Genomic DNA, 19,773 nt, shown 5'->3' with positions numbered 1-19,773 from the left:
CCACGTCTTTTCACTGCGGCTTCTTGGAAGTCTCGAAATGGACCCTGGGAGCTGGTTCCGGCCTTTCTATCAGAATCCCTCCGGAACCAGACATCCCTCCAGGTCCACAGCGGTCCATGCTGCAGCACAGATACTTATTCAGTCAGGCCCCTATGACGGGCCCTCAGGTTGCTAATTCTGTACCATTATAAATAACTAGAGGCTCGGTGCAGGAAATTGTGCAGGGTAGGGTCCCTAGGCCTGGCTGGTCCTCAGGGCTGATTGGGGCCTTCCTTCCCCAGCTGCCGGCTGCAGGCCGGGGCCTTCCTTCATTCTGTGCCGCCCCCTGGTGGTCAGCGCACGTCAGAGTGAGCAGTCAAACTCCCAAGGGGACAATTTGCATATTAGCCTTTTAAAATATATATATATATTTCTTAATTGATTTTTTACAGAGAGGAAGGGAGAGAGGTAGAGAGTTAGAAACATTGATCAGCTGCCTCCTGCACACCACCCACTGGGGCCATGCCTGCAACCCAGGTACATGCCCTTGACTGGAATCGAACCTGGGACCTTTCAGTCCGCAGACAGGCGCTCTATCCACTGAGCCAAACCAGTCAGGGCGCACATTAGCCTTTTATTATATAGGATACTGCAGTAAACACTTTGTATGAATATCTTTGTGTTCTGGTACTTTTGCTTCCAGGGGCTAGATTTCTAAAAGTGGATTTTTAGGTCAAATGTGAATTTAAAATTTTAATGCACTCTAACCATTGAGCGCCACCGGCCAGAGTTAATCAATCATTCTTGAACTGCAAGCTATTCAGAGTGGGGCAGAGAGGTGGTGGGGTGCAGTGGGTGACAGCTGGCTCCCAGGGGACTGCACACTCCCCTGGGGTGGAGGTGGGGGGTGGGAGGGCAGCAGAAGCTTGTCCACCTGTGGGTGTCACTGTCCTGTCAGGGTCAAGGGGTTATCCCGAGGCTAACATTCCAGGGTTTTCAGGGCAGACCCAAATGTCGGGTGGAGCCCAGGACAGAGTGGACAAAGAGTGAAGCAAAAGGCAGACGCGGTGTGGGAATCGCTTGCAAAAGGGGCAGCAAACTTTTCTGAAAAGAGCCAGATGGTACTTAGTTTAGCTCTGGGGGCCGTCCAGTCTCTGACCCCACCCAACTCTGCCCTTGTAGCTCAGACACCGCCACGGACAATTCGTAGATGAATGAACATAGCTGGGTGCCAATAAAACTTTACTTATGGGTACGGACACTTGAATTTTGTATCACTTTTACATGTCACGAAAGACTATTCTTTTCGAAAGGTGTGTGTCCGGGCATGAAAGGTCGAGCTGTCGTTTCTGTCTCCTTTCTCCGCAGGCGGTGGGCTCAGACTTGGCCTCACGCAGCGTTGCCCGGGGCTGGCCTGTCCCTGCAGCGGCTTGATTCCGACCAGGGCGCGGCCACGGAGACGGGGATCCTGCTCAGAGCAGGGGGAAGCCTGGGCTCGTGCCGGGGCAGGTGGACATATGGAGGCTACAGGGCCCCCAGGAAGCGGAGGCTGGTTGTGGGGAGCGGTCTGGCCCTTTGCAGAAGACTCGCAGGTCGGGTGCACGCTGGCTGGGGCCTGGGGCCCATCAGGACTCTTGGAAGATTGTTTTCAAAATAATCTGCAGCAGGAGGAAAAGACACGGCCCTCGCACGGGAGAGGCTCGGGAGGCGCGCTCGGGAGAAACGTGATGAGGGAGAGGGCTGCTGAGTGAGCAGAGACGCGACCTCGGCGCCGGTCCCCACCTCCCATCGGAAATGTGCTAATGAGGCTCCCACCCCAAGCCGACTTACCCCCGGGTGTGACCCACGGGCCAATAAAGGCTTTCTGTTTGTAAACCATTGAAAAGAAATCCAAAAACATTATTTCGGGATATGTAAAAATTATAAAATTTAACAGGGGGATCACTTTGTAAAGTATATTCTTGTCTAACCACTATGCTGTACACCTGAAACTAATATAAAGTAATATTGAATGCAACTCTAACTGGAAAATAAAATTAAGCCCAGCTGGTGTGGCTCAGTGGTTGAGCATTGACCTATGAACTAGGAGGTCACGGTTCGATTCCAGTCGGGACACATGCCTGGGTTGTAGCCTCGATGCCCAGTAGCGGGCGTGCAAGAGGCAGCCAATCCATAATTCTCTCTCAATCACTGATGTTTCTCTCTCTCTCTCTCCCTTCCTCTCGGAAATCAATTAAAAATATTTTTTTTTTTAGAAAAGAAAATTAAGTGAAGGAGGCAATGTGATTCCTCTCGCCAGGTCTCCCAGCCTCCTGGGCGACAACCAGCCGGCAGCTGCTCTGCGCTCCCCACTCCACTCACACGTAGGGGCTACGGCAGGGGCAGGGGCCACGCACCCCCCCACCCCCACCCCCCGGGAAGGGACGCGCCCCACCTGGATGAGTGCGTAGTCCTGCTGGGTCAGCTTCCAGACCATCTCAAAGTGATCCACGTCCTGGAGGTCTTCGTAGGAAGCTCGCCACCCCGCTCGGCACAGGGTCTGGTGGGAGGACGGAGCAGGGGAGCTTGTGGCGCGGGAGAGGAGAGGGGGGCTCTCACCCCGTGCCTGGCAGAGCAGGTGCTCACCACGCATCTGCCGAATCGGCGAATTGGCGATGGATGGTCTGGGGCCATTGGGGTGAAATACAGGGCAGGATAGGAGACTGCATGACCCTCGACCTCCAGCCCACGGCAGGCTGCTGGGGTACCTGGTAAAACTCCCTGGACTGCCTGTGGAACTCGGGGCTGTCGTGTTGGCCCACGATCACCAGCACGGGGCAGGCTGGACCCCTGGGCTTCGCGGAGGCCGCCTCCAGGTGCCACTGTGGGCTGTTCCTCCGAGCACCCTCCCTGGGGGGGGGGGGGGGGGTTGGGGTGGGGGGTCAGGAGGAGAGGAACCTCACATTCACCTCACACCCTCCCTACCTCACCCTGCACCCCTCCTGGGCTCCCGCCAGCGGGGAGGGGGGGACTCACGGGGTCAGGTGCAGAGGGGCGTTCACAGAGGTGTGCAGGATGGGCTCCAGGTCGTAGACCCCACTCAGCAGGAAGCAGGCTGGGAGGGAGGAACCGCCAGAGGGCCCGTGGCAGCGGGACCACCCACCCAGACCAGGTCTTGTGCAGGCGCTGCGTGGGCAAGACTGGGCCAGCCCAGGATCGGTGGGGGGGGGCGGGGGTGATGGCGGGTGGAGACAGAGGGGGAGGGACCCGAATAGGAAACCAAGAAGCAGCAAGCAGGCCCGGCTCACAGACTCAAAGCCCCCAGGTCAGCAGCCAGTGCAGACCCCCAGCTCAGGCCCCGTGGGGGAGGGGAGGGGAGGCTGCCGGCCAGGCTGCAGGCCCCATGGAAACCTTTGAGGTTGGGCGTGACTCCCCGCTCGGTCCAGTTCGCCAGGAGCATCATGGCGGCCAGCTGAGCCCCGGCCGAGTGTCCGCACAGGTAAATCCCCCTGGGAGGGCGAGAGCAGAGGCCGCATTGCTGCTTGTCCTCTGCTCCACGGGCCAGAGGGCAGCTGGGCTACACGAAGGGGCTGAATGGCTGAACCCAGTGCCCCCCAGCCCCCCAGCCCCCCAGCATCATCAGCCAAAGGACACCTGCGGCGACACCCACTCATTGTCCGGAAACCGCTTCTGCAAGAAGGCGAGGCTCCGGGCCACCTGGTCCACCATCTGGTCCAGGGTCCCTGTGGGAGACGCGCACGGCAGGTGCTGTGAGGGGCTCACCCCCCGCAAAGCCCACCGGCCCCCACCCCTGCAGGGCCACCGCCTTACCTTTGGGGGCCAAGGTGTAACCCACTACCACCACCGCCACTCCCAGCACGGTCAGGGGGCCTGCTGGGTAGGCCGACTCGTCTTTACTGCAGAGAGACCAAGAGTGACCCCAGGGAGCTCGGCCACCACTGCCCCGTCCCCTCTGAGCCGTGTGGCAGGAGGAGGCAGGCTCTGGCCCTCCGTTCCTACGGCGACGACGTAACGCAATTTTCACCGTAAGTCAGAACCCATCTACGTAAGCACCTACGTCACTCACGTGGAGCACATACACAGCAGTAATGAAGTGAAACAGGAAAAAAATTTAAAAGAAAGATAACAATTCCTGACCTTAACTTGTGGTAAATAAATAATAAAAAAACATAAAGCACATATGCACATACGTTGAAATGATGGAACTTTTTTATTTTTTTATAAATAAACTAGAAGCCCAGTGCATGAAAATTCATGCACTGGAGGTGGGTCCCTCAGCCCGGCCTGCCCCCTCTCACATTCCGGGAGTTCTCAGGGGTGGGAGGCGACCCGGCGATCAGGGGAAGGCGACGCCCCATCACACCTCTGCTGCTGCCACCGCCGGCAGCCAAGCCTCGGCTGGCCCTGGTCACCTGAGCCTCGGGCGGCCCTGGGCGGCTGGGGGGCTGAGGAGACCAGGCGCCGCCATCTTTGAGGGTGGGGCAATCAATTAGCATATCCCCTCCTTATTGGCTGTGGGCATCACCATCTTTGCGACGGCACGAGGGTCAATTAGCATATTCCCTCTTTATTAGATAGGATGGGAGATAGTGACGTAATCATGAAACTATGTACATTGAGTCCGACGTAACCCGAGGACTGTCTATGTATATATATATATACTAGAGGCCTGATGCATGAAATTCGTGCAAGAGTAGGCCTTCCTTCCCCCGGCTGCCGGCACCGGCTTCCCTCTGGCACCTGGGACCCGGGCTTCCCTCGCAGCCCTGGCTCCGTCTGGAAGGTCGTCCGGAAAGACGTCCAGTCTAAGTAGCATATTACTCCTTTATTATTGTAGATTTATTTGAAGGTGCCTCTCCCTTTGCCTCTGCTCCTCCCACTCTGCAGACCCACCTTCCGCTCTGCCAGTACCCTCCATGAAGGAACACGAAGAGCGGCAGGGCTGTAAGACAAAGCACAGGGGCTGAGGCCGGGCTCCCACGGGCTCCGCGAGACGCCCGGCCCCTGCTCACCTTCGGACGCCGCCTCGGGAAAGTAGATGTCCAGCGTCTCCCCTTCGCCGGCTCCGTAGGGGACATCCAGCAGGCTCCTCCGCGTGGCCCGGGCCCTCCTGGTGGCTGTCCCGGGAAACGGACAAGGCTGTCAGCGCAGCTCGGGCAGCAGCTGTTCCGATCTTATTTCAGGTGGAAACCTTTTTGCTAAAAGCCTCTTTGCTGCCCGGCCAGTGTGGCTCAGTGGTTGAGCATCAACCTATGAACCAGGAGGTCACAGTTCAATTCCCGGTCAGGGCACATGACCGGGTTGCGGGCTGGATCCCCAGTAGGGGGTGTGCAGAAGGCAGCCAATCGATGATTCTCTCATCACTGATGTTTCTCTCATCATTGATGTTTCTATCTCTCTCTCTCCCTCTCCTTTCCTCTCTGAAATCGATAAAAATATATTTTAATAAAATAAAATAAAGCTTCAAGCAACCGTTGCTCAGAGAGCCTGCAAGGATCTAACCACTAGAACCAAACCGGCTCCCGGATGTCCACGTGCCGCGTGGGGCACAGTCCACACAGCAGGACATGCCGAGCAGAATGGATCTCTCGGGAATTAAGCGCATTTTAATTGATTAGGACCAGGAGGCTTTGTTGAGTGAAGCAATTAGGCTGCGCTGAGTCTAGGCTGAATCCTGAGAGTGTTAGCACACTCTGCCCACTGTTCACATGCTGAGAGGGATCTAATCTGTGAATGTTCTACGCTGACTCAGCATCCGTTTCAAAGATCAGTGGATGCTGTTGTTTTTTCCTACGAAGAAATAACAGTGATACCATTAAAAAGCACACAAAAGGCTTGTGAGAGAAATGTCCCCCGCCCGCCGCCAGGGTGACCATGGTATGAACACAGATATAGGATCTCCTGCCCTTAATCCAGATGGCAGCGTATTAAGTATGTGCTGCCCTGCCTGTTTCACTTAAGATTCCTTGGAGCGCCTGCCCAGTCAGTACACAGAGGGCTTCCTCATTCTTTTCTTTTTTTTAAAAAAAAGGCCCTGTGCATGAAATTCGTGTGGGGGGAGAAGGGGTTGTCCCTCAGCCTGGCCTGTACCCTCTCGCAATCTGGGACCCCTCGGGGGATGTCCAACTGCTGGTTTAGGCCCAATCTTGCAGGCATTGGGCCTAAACCAGCAGTCGGACATCCCTCTCACAATCTGGGACCACTGGCTCCTAACTGCTTGCCTGCCTGCCTGCCTGATGCCCTTAACCACTCTGCCTACCTGCCTGATGCCCCTAACCACTCTGCCTGCCTGCCTGCCTGCCTGATCGCCCCTAACCGCCTCTGCCTCAGCCCCTGCTGCCGTGGCTTTGTCCGGAAGGATGTCTGAAATGACGTTCAGAAGGTCATTAGGCTGTCTGGTCTAATTAGCATATTATGCTTTTATTATTATAGACTAGAGGCCCGGTGCACAAAATTGTGCACAGGTGGGGTCCCTCGGCCTGGCCTGCGATTGGGGCCAATCAGAGCCAGCCAGCGGAGGGGAGGGACCACAAGAGGTTGGCCAGCTGCAGGAGGTTGGCTGCGGGAACGCACTGACCACCAAGGGGCAGCTCCTGTGTTGAGCGTTTGCCCCTTGGTGGTCAGTGCGCATCATAACTACTGGCTGGTCGTCTGGTCGTAACAGTTGCTTAGGCTTTTATATATATAGATTACATGTGTATGGCAGTCTCGGTAAAACAAGTTTAAGATAAACAGTTCTTAAAACCTCCCTCTGCTCTCTGCCCATGCTCACCCGGCCCCGGCGTGAGGGCAGCCAGCCTTTGATGGGGAATGAGGTGACCTACTCATTAGAAGAAGCCGTCCCCCACTGCAAGCTAATAGGGCGACGCCGTCAGGGTGTATACAGATCAAAAATAAGAAAAAAAATGAATGAATTCTCCCGGCTGCAAGAGGAAAAGAGAGTTCACCTCCCTCCCCGTCCTTAGAGCGTTACTTTAGGAACCTTACGCGGAATTGTAAATCGTTTCTCTACCCCTTTGAGATGTATGTCAGTATTTTAAAAGCTAAACCAGTCTCCAGCCGGTTTGACAATCTGGGAAACTTTCTCAAAGACCTGGGAGGCATCCCTTTGAAATATAATCATTGGGAAGGACAGGGCCCCAGCCTCTGGGTCGCCTGGAGGCAGGAGCCTACCTTCTGGGGGTGCCTGGCTCCAGGTTGCAAAACTACCTCTGGTCATAACGTCACTGGGTAAAGGCAATACTGGTGCTTCCTTTAATTACAGGGGGGTTTTGGCGGGACCAGCGTGCCCTCCGGCTTGAGCACAGGTATGTATGCTCTGGGCGGGCACAGCGGCCTGGCTGTGTCAAAGGGTGAGATTTCCTTTGGCTTTGCAATCCCTAGCGCTTGCCTGTGATGTGCATCTGTACCCAGCAAAACGTGTTTTCCTTCTCTTTGTGGGAGGTTTTTCCGGTTCGGCAGGACATTTTCCCTTTCATTTTTTCCTGCTTTACATTCCTTTGCTACGTTTCGCTGTCTCCCGTCGGTTTGATTCCCACGAGGCAATCTCCAAGGTTACAGGCAGCACCGATGAGTGTGGGGCACGAAGGCCACCTGGTGGGCACTCACGGTGCCCTCTGACTGTCATCACGACCCCCCCCCCCCCCCCCCCACACACACCACCTGCTCCACTCTTACCCGGAAGCTGTGTTCAGGGGGTCAAACATCACCTGCTCTGAGCCTGGGGGACATTTTTAACCTCGTCATTCAGGGCCTGGCCTGGGGAGGCTACTCTCTTGGGGCACAGCGTTGGGAGGTGGAACCAAAACACTCAGCAATGGCCCTGGCCGGTGTGGCTCAGTGGGTAGAGCATCAGCCTGCAGACTGAAAGGTCCCAGGTTCGATTCCCGGTCAAGGGCACATGCCCGGATTGCGGGCTCGATCCCCAGTAGGGGGCGTGCAGGAGGCAGCCGGTCCATTATTCTCTGTCATCATGGATGTTTCTCTCTCTCCTTCTCCCTTCCTCTCTGAAATCAGTAAAAATATATTAAAAACAAACAAACAAAAAAACACTCAGCAATGAAGACTGTTATGGGCTGAATGTGGGTGCCTCCCCCAAATCCCCCAAATTCATGTTGAAGCCACCCCTAATGTGAGGGTATTTGCTAGGGGCAGGGACCTGGCAGAGAAGAGTTACTAATTATCTTAGAAAAGCAATGTGTTATGATTAAACCCAGCCAGGTGTGACCAGACTTTCCTCCCATTTGTACTTGTGAACTTTATGTGAACCTCTTACCCTGCCAGTACCAGGAACGGCTAATGAACCACTTTGCAGTTGTTGTTGTTTTTTTAAATACTTTGTAGTTTTTGCAGATAAAAAGCTTTGCTGTACCCTCGGTCGGGGCTCCAGCTGCGAGGCTCTCTGCAGAGAGGTACGCGCTGTAGTCAGCTGGCCAGCTTAATAAAGGCTCTTAAATTTAAATTCTAAGTCGGTGGTCTATCTCGCTGAGTGAACCCATAACAGGTATTTGGCGGTGGCCCCTTTGGGAGGTGGTTAGGGTTAGATGAGGGCATGAGGGTGGAGGCCCTGTGATGGGATAAGAGGGCTTATAAGAAGAGAAAGAAAGACGGAAGTCTGTCTCTCTCTCTCCCTCTCTCTCTCTCTCTCTTTCTCTCTCCCATGTGAGGACACATAGCAGGAGGCTGGCTGACTGCAAGCCAGGAAGAGGCCCCTCCCCAGGCAACCAAATTGGCTGGCCCCTTGATCTGGGACTTCTCAGCTTCCAGAGCTGCGAGAAATGGATTTCTGTTGTTTAAGCCTCACCAGCTGATGGCACTGTGTTATGGCAGCTTGAGCTGACCAATCATAAGACAAATGATATTTAAATGCAAGATATTTTTAAAATTAAAATTAATGCCCCAAAGTCCACAATGAACAAAATGTCAGCATTTTAAATAGCGACAGGTTCCACCCCACTCGCCTGGCCCTAAGGGAGACGCTCCTGTCTTGCGTGGCCTCCGGCTGGTCCGAGGGAGCGGGAGGGAGAGGGACACGGGCTGCAAGCTGACCCGGGGCCACGGAGCGCGGGGACTGAAGACAGTGTCTGCGGCCATGGCAGCACCGTCGTCTCAGCTCCTGCTACTAATGGGAGACCCCCTCTCCCCCTCCAGACAAGTAAGACAGACAGGTTTTCTCCAAACTCATGCAGGTGGCACTGCGCCCTCAAATATTTACTGATCAAATAGGGTCTATTTGGCTCCCAGCTGGGCTCAGCAGGGAGCTCTGAAGAGCCCAGGACTCAGCTCCTTCCGGCTCTGTGGGGGCGGAACCAGCCCCCAGCCTGCGCCTCCTGCTGGCACCTCAGGTGGGACAGCCACCAGCCAGCTTGGAGGACTCTGCGCCAACAATGCATTTTCCCACGGCACCTCAGGTGGGACAGCCACCAGCCAGCTTGGAGGAGTCTGCGCCAACAATGCATTTTCCCACGGAGGGAGGTGGCTCCCTCTTGCTCGCGCTTCCCGCGAAGCCGGCCTCCCCGGAGCATTGAAAACACAGCGCAGCGCTCTGCAAACCCAGGCCGAGGGGAGGCCCAGCTTGGCCTTCACTAGCCCGCAGGTCCCCAAGCCCCGATGTCTTTAAGGAAAAAAAAAGACCTTCCTTTGTTCACTCCGTCGCCCTGTGCCACCGGGCGTGTGGCCTTAAGGCCTGGCATGGCTGGCAGGGCAGCAGGGGCAAGGGGCACGGTTGGCTGGGCCTCCCGCGCTCTCCTGGCACCGGGCCTGAGCGCACCGGGAGGCTTAGGCAGTGCCCGGGCCTTGGGAACTGCCCTGAGCGCTGGCTGGGCAGCGGCTCCGCCCCCAGCCCCAGGTTCTGAACCGCTGCCACACGCCAAAGTCCACCCAAGCGGCCAAGAGGGGTGCCCTTACCCTCGCTTCCTATCTGTGAGTAGGTCCTCAGGGCTTCCTCTGCTCCGAGGTGGACAGTCCATCTGCTGGGAGTGTACTGCTTCTCCAGCTCCTACAGGACATGACGGGTTCCATTAGACCTCCGGCCGCCACCGTGTGCCCGCCTCCCTCCCGCCTGGGGGCTCCTCTGCCCCAGAACTGTCCCCCCATCCCCTCCCCTCCCCGACATCTCAGGCTCCCACAGCTGCCCTCCGCTGCCTGGCTAGCCCTGCCCACCCCCCCATCCACCCACCAAATAATCAGGAGCTTCAGATACAGCAAACGGCCGTAAAGGGAAGATGAGGCCCCATAAATGTGACCCGATTAACCCCAGCCGCTCAGACCCAGGGAGGCCGGGGAGCTGGGGTGGCCACCGCAGAGAAAGGGACCCGGAGTTGACCTCCCAAGAGGGTGGAATCTGACGCAGGAGGACACTGCGCAGCCGTAAGCACGGAGGTGACAAGGGAGGAAGGAACTGAGCTGCTGACCGGCCAGCCCGCTAAAACGCAGAGGGAAGCCGGGAGCCTGGGGCTGGAGGACCGCGGGCCTTGAACGCCAGGCAAAGATGTTCGGATTCAATCCAGAAAGTAGGAGGAACAGGGGTTTGGGACAAAGGCACAAAGGCACAGGGGGCTGGGGAAAGGCCGGGCTGGGAAATTCATGGCGAGGTCTTGGGCTCTGGAGTCGGCTGGGCCGGGTGCTCTCCACGCTCCATCACTGACAGGTCGTCTTACCCTGGACAGCTCACAGGCTCTGGGCCTCAGTCCCTCATCCAGGTAACGGGCATAACAGCAGCCTCACACGGTCAGAGGTCGTAAGGCGTGTGAACCAAGTAAGGCGACCACTCAGGTGCGGTGAGGCCTCTTGCTGCTGACAGGGCTGCTGGCCAGGGGTCTTGGGGTCTGAACCCTCTCACCTGCACAGGCTACTGTCGTGGGGGGTCTGCAGCTGTGCCCGGCACAGCCTGTGACTGCTGCCATCACCCTCATGGCTGTATTCATGATGGTGACAGTGCAATGGGTTTCTGATGGGCCTCTGATATTGTAGGGGTGTGTGTGTGTGTGTGTGTGTGTGTGTGTGACAGAGAGACAGACACACAGTGGGATTTCGTAGGGGCAGGATCCACACTTAGTAACTCATCAGATCCTCAGAGGCGTCCCTGACCAGCAAAAGGACCACTGCCTACCTCACCCGCCGGAAAGCCAGTTAGGAAATCAGAGTCGAATGGTGACCTGCCAAGGCCCTGCACACTGATAGGTGGTTCTGGCCCGTATGCACCGCCGTGCACACGGCCTCTCGCATCCTTGGGCGCTTGGCACATCCTTCACTCGCGTTGCATAACCTCAGACTCCGGCGGGACTTCGGCCCGGCCTCCGGTGGCCCATGGCTATTCGCGTAGCCAGGGCTTCGGCGATCCCTACCCTTCAAGCGAGGCTCGCGGGCTCACAGAGGCCTGCGGGGGGCGGGGGCGAGAGCCCGGTGCCGGCGCACAGTAGGCCCTCAATGGCGCCCCGGGATGGCCTCGAGGGCTTCTCAGCTCCTTCTGAGAACCTCCACCTGACAATCCTCAGCCCTCAGCCCCGGCCGTCCTGCCACCCGCCTACCTCTCCCGACATCTTCCTCCAGGGAGCCTCGCCCTTGCTGTCCTCCCGCGGCGCATCCATCCCGTCTCCGCTCACACCGGCTAGTGCCCGGCGAACCGCTCACCCGGTCGGACCGGCAGGCGAAGTCAGGCCAGGCCCCGCCCACGTCCCCGCCCCGCCCCGCCCCGGGACCCGAGCCGGTGACTGGTCCGGACCGCCCTCGGGACGTCTGGCTGCGGATAAATCTCCCGCCAGCGCGGTGATTGGCCCGGGCACCCGGGATAAAGGCGGGAGCGCGGGCCCGGCGCGAGTTTCTGCAGCGGCGGCCGTGGCTTCCCGTTCCGCAAGCTCCCCGCGGCGCCATGAGCTTCAACCTGCCCACCGTGCTGCCCGGCGCCCCCAGCCAGGCCCGCGGGCAGATCCAGGTGCGGGCGCGGCGGGGCCTGGCGCGCGGGATCCGGGGCGGGATCGGGGGCGCGGGCGGGTCGGGGCCGGTGCCCCAGCGCCCGTGCGCAGCGGCCCCGAACTGACCTCTCCTCCTCTCCTAGGTGATTCTCGGACCCATGTTCTCAGGGAAAAGGTAATGGCCTCGCGGGGTGAGGGGTGGTCAGTACCTCCTCCTCCTCCCCCACCTGGGACCTCCTCCTCCTCTCCCTCCTTCCTCCTCCCGCACCCGGAACACGCCCTCCTCCCCGCCACCCTCCCGGGCCTGTCGCTCTGGCAGGCCCCCACCACTGCCAGACCCCGCGTGCCGCCGGGATGCCTGCCCGCCCCAGGCCTGCCCCTCCCACCCCCACCCCACCCCCGGGATGCCTGCCCGCCCCTATGCCTCCACCCCACCCCACCCCATGCCACTCCCTAAAATGTAGTCCTGGAGGAGGCCCTCCTCCCCTGCCCGCCAGGCCACCGCTCCTTCCTGAGCCGGTCACTGAGCTGCTCACAGGTGAGCCCCGCACTCGGAAGGGCGCCACCAAGTCTTTAAAGCTGCGCCTCTGGGCCTCCTTCCAGGGAGATTTCCTTAGACGAGCGCACTGAGCCCGAGCAGCAAGCGTGCGTCTGCTCCCCAGGCCCCGCTGTGACAGGACCGGAGGAGGTGGGGCTCCTGAGCCCCTCAAAACCCCCTGGCTCTTACAAAAAAAGAGATTTTATTGGTTTTTAGATAGAGGAAGGCAGAGCGAGAGGTAGAAGCATTAATCAGCTGCCTCCTGCACGCCCCCTACTGGGGACAGACACAGTGGGTGTCTGTAAGCCGGGGGGGGGGGGGGGGGGGGGGGGGGGGGGGGGTGGGGGGGGAGGCTGGCCTGGCTGACGGTCCTCCCACTGCCCTCGCCCGTGGGCCTCACTGCCCCTGCCTTTGCAGCACTGAGCTGATGCGGCGGGTCCAGCGCTTCCAGATCGCCCAGTACAAGTGCTTGGTGATCAAATACGCCAAGGACACGCGGTACAGCACCAAGTTCTCCACGCACGACCGGTCAGTCCCGCCCCCTCCCGACACCTCACCTGAGAAGCCCCGTGAAGTTTCACGGCACAGAACCTGCTGTCAGAGTCTCCGGTGGGCGGTGAAGAAGGCTGACGCCTGGCATGGAGTGTTCCCGTCGGCAAACTTCCCGGGTTGCCTGGCACGGGAGCCTGGGTCGAGGCCTTTCTAGCCCCGGGGTTCTTAACCAGGGGCGACTCTGCCCCCAGAGTCCATTCAGCAACGCCTGGGAATGTGTTTAGTTTTCACATCTGGAGGGGGGTGCGTGCCTCTGGCATCTGGAGGGCAGAGGGCAGGGGTGCTGCTGGGCACCCTGCAATGCTCAGGCCTAGGGCAGCCCCCAGGCCACAAGGACCCGCCACTGTCGCCTGTAGCGCTGCCAAGGCTGAGAGCCCTGCAGAGGCTGCAAGCTGGTTTTGTTTGGCCTACATTTTGGTTTTTGTTGTTGTTTTTCATTTATTTTTAAACTAGAGGCCCCGTCCACGAATTTGTCCCTCGGCCTGGCCGGCGATCAGGCCAATCGGGGCCCGTCTCACCCAGTCCCGATCCTGGCTGATCAGGGCTGGCCACGGGGGAGGGACTGCGGGAGGTTGGCTGTGGGAGTGCACTGACCACCAGGGGGCAGCTCCTGAATTGAGCATCTGCCCCCTGGTGGTCAGTGTGCATCATAGTGACTGGTCCATAGGTCGTTTAGTTGACCAGTTGTAACGGTCACTTAGGCTTTTATATATATATTGATTTTTAGAGAGGAAGGGAGAGAGAGATAGAAACACCTAGGAGAGAGAATCATTGGTCATTGACCGGCCGCCTCCTACACAGCCCACACTGGGGATGGAGCCCAAAACCCCGGGCATGTGCCCTGACCAGGAATCAAACTGTGACCTCCTGGTTCATAGATTAACTTCAGTGGGCTGTCTAGCGCACTCCCTGTGGTCTTGCCCCTTCACGGTCCCTGGCTTATGTTTCTCTGCCTGCGCTCCATGCACATTTCAGTCTGCAACCTGAGGTCGGGGTTACCTTCAGTTCCCCTCCTGGGCAGCAGATCGGGCCTGGTTCTGAGCCTGAGACACACCTGTCTGTCCTCGGGACTTGCCCACCGGAGCCCCAGCAGCAAAACGGCACGGTGTGAGCGGGGTGGGGGGGTGTCCTGAAGCCCGGCGGGGGGGGGGGGGGGGGGGAGAGTGTGGGGACTTGGAGGTAAGTGTCTAGGATTAGAGGCGATGTCCGCGCCCACACAAAGGCGATGCCAACCACGTAAAGAGCTTCTCTGCTTCCCCCGGGGCCCCGGGGTGCACGGATGACTCTCGGTGCCATTAGGGGCCAACAAAATGTTCTCATTTCATTTAAAAATCGGAAGAAAAATATAACTCAGCCTTGCTCGGCCTGTGAAATGGCATGTGTAGAATAACCGGTTTTCCGCACACCGGCCTTTCCTCTCCCCAGAGGCCTTTGCGTGGGCGCGGACATCGCCTCTAATCCCATGCCGACTGGTGCAGGCCCACTTACCTCCCAGAGTGCGTCCTCATCCCCAAAACATGGGCGCCCGCTGCACAGGACGGGGCGCCTCCGGGAAGGACCCTAAAAGCAGAGGAGACAACGCAGCGGGGATTGGAGCCGGTCGGATGGGGTGAAATCCCAGCCCTGGCTGTGTCACCGTCCGGGCTAACATGGCTGTCAGGGCGGCGTGACAACGCTCCCATGCTGCCCTCGCCGAAGCTGGGAAGCTGGGACTGGCTCGAGCCCGCCCGCCTCTGCCTTTCTCCATTTCGGGAGGGGAGGGGGCATTTACAAGGCAGGAAGTAGAAGGTGACAGCGAGGTACTAACTGGGTTGTGAGGGGCTTTGTTTTTTATAAACACAAGTGCAAACTGCTGAGCCTCCGGGAACGGCCAGGCCCTGGAAGGCTGGCGCAGGAGGCAGACATGGAAACAGAAGAAAAGAACCTCGCAGGAAAAACAGAAACTTTTAAAAGGCGGAGGACAAAGCACAGCACGGCGCTCCCGGGCGGTGGGCTCGCGTGGGTCCCGGTGCCATTGACCGCAGTGGAACTTGCCCACCCGCCGCCCACACCGCTGGCAGGACTCCCCCCGGGACCCAGGCGGCGGGCGGCCCTGGAGGAGTCCCTCCGCTGCCGAGGAGCCGGTGCCGGAGTCCTAGGTGATCGCACTGCTGCTGAGCTCTGCCCGGGCTCGCAGGACTCAGCCAGAGCCGGTGCCAGTGGTCTGCCCGGGCCACGCCACCACCTTCCTGGGCACTCGGCCTTCGTGAGGCTTCCTCCATCCAAAGGAAAAAAGTACATTATATTTTATGACTGCATTGATGTGGAGACAGACGTGATGCAAGGCTGAGATATACATAAATGTATTTAATGTTTTTATTGATTTCAGAGAGGAAAGGAGGAGAGAGAAACATCAATGATGAGAGAGAATCATAGATCAGCTGCCTCCTGCACGCCCCCCGACTGGGGATGGAGCCCGCAACCCAGGCGTGTGCCCTGACTGGGAACCAAGCTGTGACCTCCTGGTTCATAGGTTGGAGCTCAACCACTGAGTCACACCGGCCGGGCAAGGCTGAGTTATATTTTTCTTCCGATTTTTAAATGAAATGAGAACATTTTGTTGGCCCCTAATGGCACCGAGAGTCATCCGTGCACCCCGGGGCCCCGGGGGAAGCAGAGAAGCGCTTTACGTGGTTGGCATCGCTAATTTCTAGTCCTGAGCGTGCGGTGAAACGGCGTGTGTAGAATAACCGGTTTTCCCCACACCGGCCTTTCCTCCCCAGAGGCCTTTGCGTGGGCGCGGACATCGCCAAGCTGTAGGCAGACATAGCAGCCTGCCCTGCCAGCAGAGCTGGTGCCAGCGCCGGCCCCTGGTCCTGCCTCTGGTTTGGGTCTCCGGGTCCCCCTGGCCTGCTCACCTCCGGCTCTCTCCCCAGGAACACCATGGAGGCCCTGCCGGCCTGCCTGCTGCGGGACGTGGCCCAGGAGGCCATGGGCGTGGCTGTCATCGGCATCGACGAGGGGCAGTTTGTAAGTTGGCTCGTCCGGGCTCGGCCTTCCTGTGACCCCCTGACCGTCCCCCTTTCTCATCTTTATCTTGTTCTCTGGGTTCAGCTGGGCAGCGAGTGGTAGGTTGACCCCTTCGCCTTGCTCCTTTGGAGACGCGCCTGCAGGCCTGTCGCCACTGGGAGGGTCGCAGCCGCCCTGCCTGCAGCTCCCTCTCCTGCCGGCCGGCGGCTGCTCTCCGCACAGCGTGCCGCAGGGCTTTCGTGTCCATTCCTCCTGGTTTGTGTTTGGTGTGTCTTCTGACTGTGAGCGCTCGCGGCTTGGTTTCTGGCCGGGAGCCGTCTGCCTGTGAGGTTCTCCGGGCACTGCGTCCCCATGTGCTGGGTTTGAGAACTATTTTCCATTTCTGGGATTTCCGGTCAGCTCCTCTTTTATTTTTATTTATTTTTTTATTTAAATATTTTATTGATTTTTTTACAGAGAGGAAGGGAGAGGAATAGAGAGTTAGAAACATCAATGAGAGAGAAACATGGATCAGCTGCTTCCCGCACACCCACTACTGGGGATGTGCCCGCAACCAAGGTACATGCCCTTGACCAGAATCGAACCTGGGACCCTTGAGTCCACAGGCCGACACTCTATCCACCGAGCCAAACTGGTCTGGGCATTTATTTATTTTTTAAAATATGTTTTTGTTGATTTCAGAGGAAGGGAGAGGGAGAGAGAGAATCACTGAGCATTGATTGGCTGCCTCCTGCACACCCCCCACTGGGGATGGAGCCTGCAACCCGCGCATGTGCCCTGACCAGGAATTGAACCGTGACTTCCTGGTTCATAGGTCGACCTCAGCCCCTGAGCCACGCCGGCTGGGCCAGCTCCTCTTTTATATCTGCTGTGCGTCTGCCTGTAAGAACCTGCATTTCTTTCTAATCAGTGCTGTGCGTGCATCCTGTCCTGACTGCGTTTCTCTTTCATTCGAGTCTCCGTTTAAGGCCTGCCCCATTTTTCTCTCGGTTGGTCCTACATCTAGCAGATGTGACATGCCTGGTGCCGCTCGGTCATGTGCTGTAAATATTTCTTTTTTGTTTAATTTTCACCTGAGGATATTTTCCCATTGATTTTTAGAGAGAGTGGAAGGAAGGAGGGAGGGAGGAGAGAGAGAGAGAGAGAAACATCGATGTGAGAGAGACACATCAATGATGACAGAGAATCATTGCCTGCAACAAAGGTATGTGCCCTTGACCGGCATTGAACTCGGGACCCTTCAGTCTGAGGACCGACGCTCTATCCACTGAGCCACACTGGCCAGGGCGTAAATATTTCTTCTCTGTTCTGGCCTGTACCGTTTGCTGTCACATCCTTCATTCCTGTCCCTGGTGGCCTTCGTGCCTCGGTGCCAGCATGAGGGCCAGGAAGCGGAGCCAGAGGTCGTCAGCTGCCACCTGAGCCAGCCAGCTCTGGGGGTGCACACCTACCTCCCGGCGTCCTGGTTTCCCCTTTGGGTTCTCCCCCATTGGACCTTGCTCAGGAAGCAGCTCGCTGCAGGTGGGGGCGGGGGCGGAACCGTCCCAGGAACCCCAGTGGGCAAAGGCGCCACCACCCTCCTTTCCTACCTTGTCCCTGTACTGCAATTACTTTATCTACAACGAAGCCCCAAATTTACTAAGTACTTTGAAATCCCATTTGAAATGTAACCTGTCGCCTGGCCGGTGTTGAGTGTCGACTTGTGAACCAAGAGGTCACCGGTTTAATTCCCTGGCAAGGGCACAGGCCCCGGTTGCAGACTCGATCCCCAGAAGGGGGCGTGCAGGAGGCAGCCGGTCAATGAGTCTCTTATCATTGATGTTTCTATCTCTCCCTCTCCTTTCCTCTCTGAAATAAATATATATATATATATATTTTTTTTAATGTAAATCCTTAAAAAAAAAAATCAATGGACAAAATTTGCTCGCTCCTTGAGTGACGATCAGTTAAAATCCAAACAAAACTAACGGCAATACGTGTCAGCAGCGAGGTTACCGGCGGGTGAATGCAACCCACACCTGGGTGCTCCGTCCTTACCTTGGACCGTGGGGAGGTCCTTCCTGGGGCCCAGGGCTCAGCGGGCGCTGGGGACGGGGCGGCATGGGCGCGGGACAAAGCTTCAGGCAGAAGCACCTGCTCTTCGTGGGCACCAGTGTTGCGAGTGGGGGGCCGAGGTCCCTCCGAGCGTCCTTGGGTGAGGAAGGGCTGTCCTGCCGTGTCGGTGTGGAGGGCGACGGCCAGTGGCAGGCCTTCCCCGTGGCTCCCGGAAGCTGCTGCTCAGGGTGGCTGGGCGCTCACTCCTCCGCCCGCGCTTTCCAGTTCCCGGACATCGTGGAGTTCAGCGAGACCATGGCCAACGCCGGGAAGACGGTCATCGTGGCTGCGCTGGACGGGACCTTCCAGAGGAAGGTAAGGCCCAGGTCTGGGTCCTGGGGTGGGACCCGGAGGGAGGAAGCGGCCTGGAGGCACAGGTGCGCACGGAGACCCGCAGCCCCGCGAGCCTCCCCCGTCTCAGCCGGGCCTCGCCCGAGCCCAGGCCCTCAGATGAGCCAGCCCAGCTCCCTGGTGTGCCCGGTGTGAGTCCACCCAGACTGGGTGCCCTCGCGGCAGGGGCTGGCATGGGGGGGAGGGGCGCGAGGTCCGGGCAGCTTCCTGGCTCCAGGGCTTGTGAGTCAGAGGATTTGAAAGCCGAGCCCGGCCAGGTGAGCTCACTTGCCGCCCCGGCCAGGCCTTCGGGACCATCCTGCACCTGGTGCCGCTGGCCGAGAGCGTGGTGAAGCTGAACGCCGTGTGCATGGAGTGCTTCCGCGAGGCCGCCTACACCAAGAGGCTGGGCCTGGAGAAGGAGGTAGCCGCCCGCTGCGCCCAGGGGTGGGGGCCCGGGGTGCTGTGCCCGCTCAGTCCAGGCCCCTATGTGTCTCCAGGTCGAGGTGATTGGAGGAGCCGACAAATACCAGGCCGTGTGCCGCCTCTGCTACTTCCGGAAGCCGTCGGGTCCGCCCGCCGCGCTGGACGGGGAGGACAAGGAGAACTGCCCGGCACCGGGGAAGGCCGTGGGCGCCAGGAAGCCCCTGGTCCCTCATCAGACCCTGCAGTGCAGCCCTGCCAACTGAGCCCGGGGTGGCGCCCCCTCGCGGACACCTGCCCCGTCGGAGGAGGAAGCGGGCGGGAGGCTCGCTGGCTGGAAGGCTGTCTGCAGGCCCGTGCCCGCGGTGGTCCAGCAGGCGGTCCGCAGCCCGTTTCCCTCTTTGCCTGCCCACCGGCCTTTCTCAGTTCCCTCCCGGCTGCTGAGCCGGCCCCGTGCTGCGGCTCTGGTTCTGGCTTGGCACCGCGGCTCCTTCTCCTTTGGGTGAGGAGCAGGCCACAGGCTGTGGTGACATCAGCGGCGCTGGCTTCTTCCCTCTCTGTGGCTTTCGCTGCTGAGTTTCTGTTCTCACCGGCAAGTCCCGGAGCAGCAGCTCTGGCCCAGCACCGAGTCTCGCTCCACACGAAGGCGGCCATCCCTGTGCCGGGGACGGAGGACGGCCCGGCTTGTGCCTTCTCGCTTCTCTCGGGGCTGCGAGCCCTCCCTATTCTGGGATCACTTTCTCAGAAGGACAGCTTCGGTCACGCGGGTGGCGCTCACCCTGCTGGGGCTCAGGCCCAGGGCTTTGCTGTCTTTTCGGTGGGGGGTGGGGGGTGGGGGGGCGGGGGGGGCCGGGGGCAGGCCCCTGGGTCTGCTGTTGCCGTGTGTGAAGTTAATGACTAACATTAAAATGTGCTGGTTGCTGGGAGCGCGTTTCT

At 58.8% G+C, this 19,773-nt stretch overlaps 2 protein-coding genes across 2 annotated transcripts; one reads left to right on the top strand and one right to left on the bottom strand.

Annotated features, from left to right (window-relative positions):
• Positions 1–690: 690 nt before the first annotated feature.
• Positions 691–11,614, bottom strand: AFMID (arylformamidase). Its single transcript, XM_070393439.1, has 11 exons — positions 11,508–11,614; positions 9,886–9,976; positions 4,992–5,096; positions 4,873–4,921; positions 3,790–3,875; positions 3,629–3,701; positions 3,370–3,467; positions 2,995–3,073; positions 2,727–2,868; positions 2,414–2,518; positions 691–1,637 (listed from the first exon to the last, which is right to left on the bottom strand). Exons 1-11 carry the CDS (start codon positions 11,565–11,567, stop codon positions 1,605–1,607), a joined length of 921 nt encoding a protein of 306 aa, XP_070249540.1. The 5' UTR covers positions 11,568–11,614; the 3' UTR covers positions 691–1,604.
• Positions 11,615–11,745: 131 nt separating this feature from the next.
• TK1 (thymidine kinase 1) lies at positions 11,746–19,654 on the top strand. The gene is made up of 7 exons (XM_070393441.1): positions 11,746–11,911; positions 12,035–12,066; positions 12,847–12,957; positions 15,897–15,990; positions 18,310–18,399; positions 18,719–18,838; positions 18,915–19,654. The coding sequence occupies exons 1-7, from the start codon at positions 11,849–11,851 to the stop codon at positions 19,101–19,103; spliced, it is 699 nt and encodes a 232-aa protein (XP_070249542.1). The 5' UTR covers positions 11,746–11,848; the 3' UTR covers positions 19,104–19,654.
• Positions 19,655–19,773: the final 119 nt, after the last annotated feature.

The sequence above is a fragment of the Myotis yumanensis genome, unplaced genomic scaffold (assembly GCF_028538775.1).
Source record: "Myotis yumanensis isolate MYYU_CA2020_CCGP unplaced genomic scaffold, mMyoYum1.0.hap1 SCAF_16, whole genome shotgun sequence".
Taxonomy (NCBI): Eukaryota; Metazoa; Chordata; class Mammalia; order Chiroptera; family Vespertilionidae; genus Myotis; species Myotis yumanensis.
The sequence above is the reverse complement of the archived record's forward strand: the minus strand, read 5'-3'. Positions and strand labels throughout refer to the sequence as shown.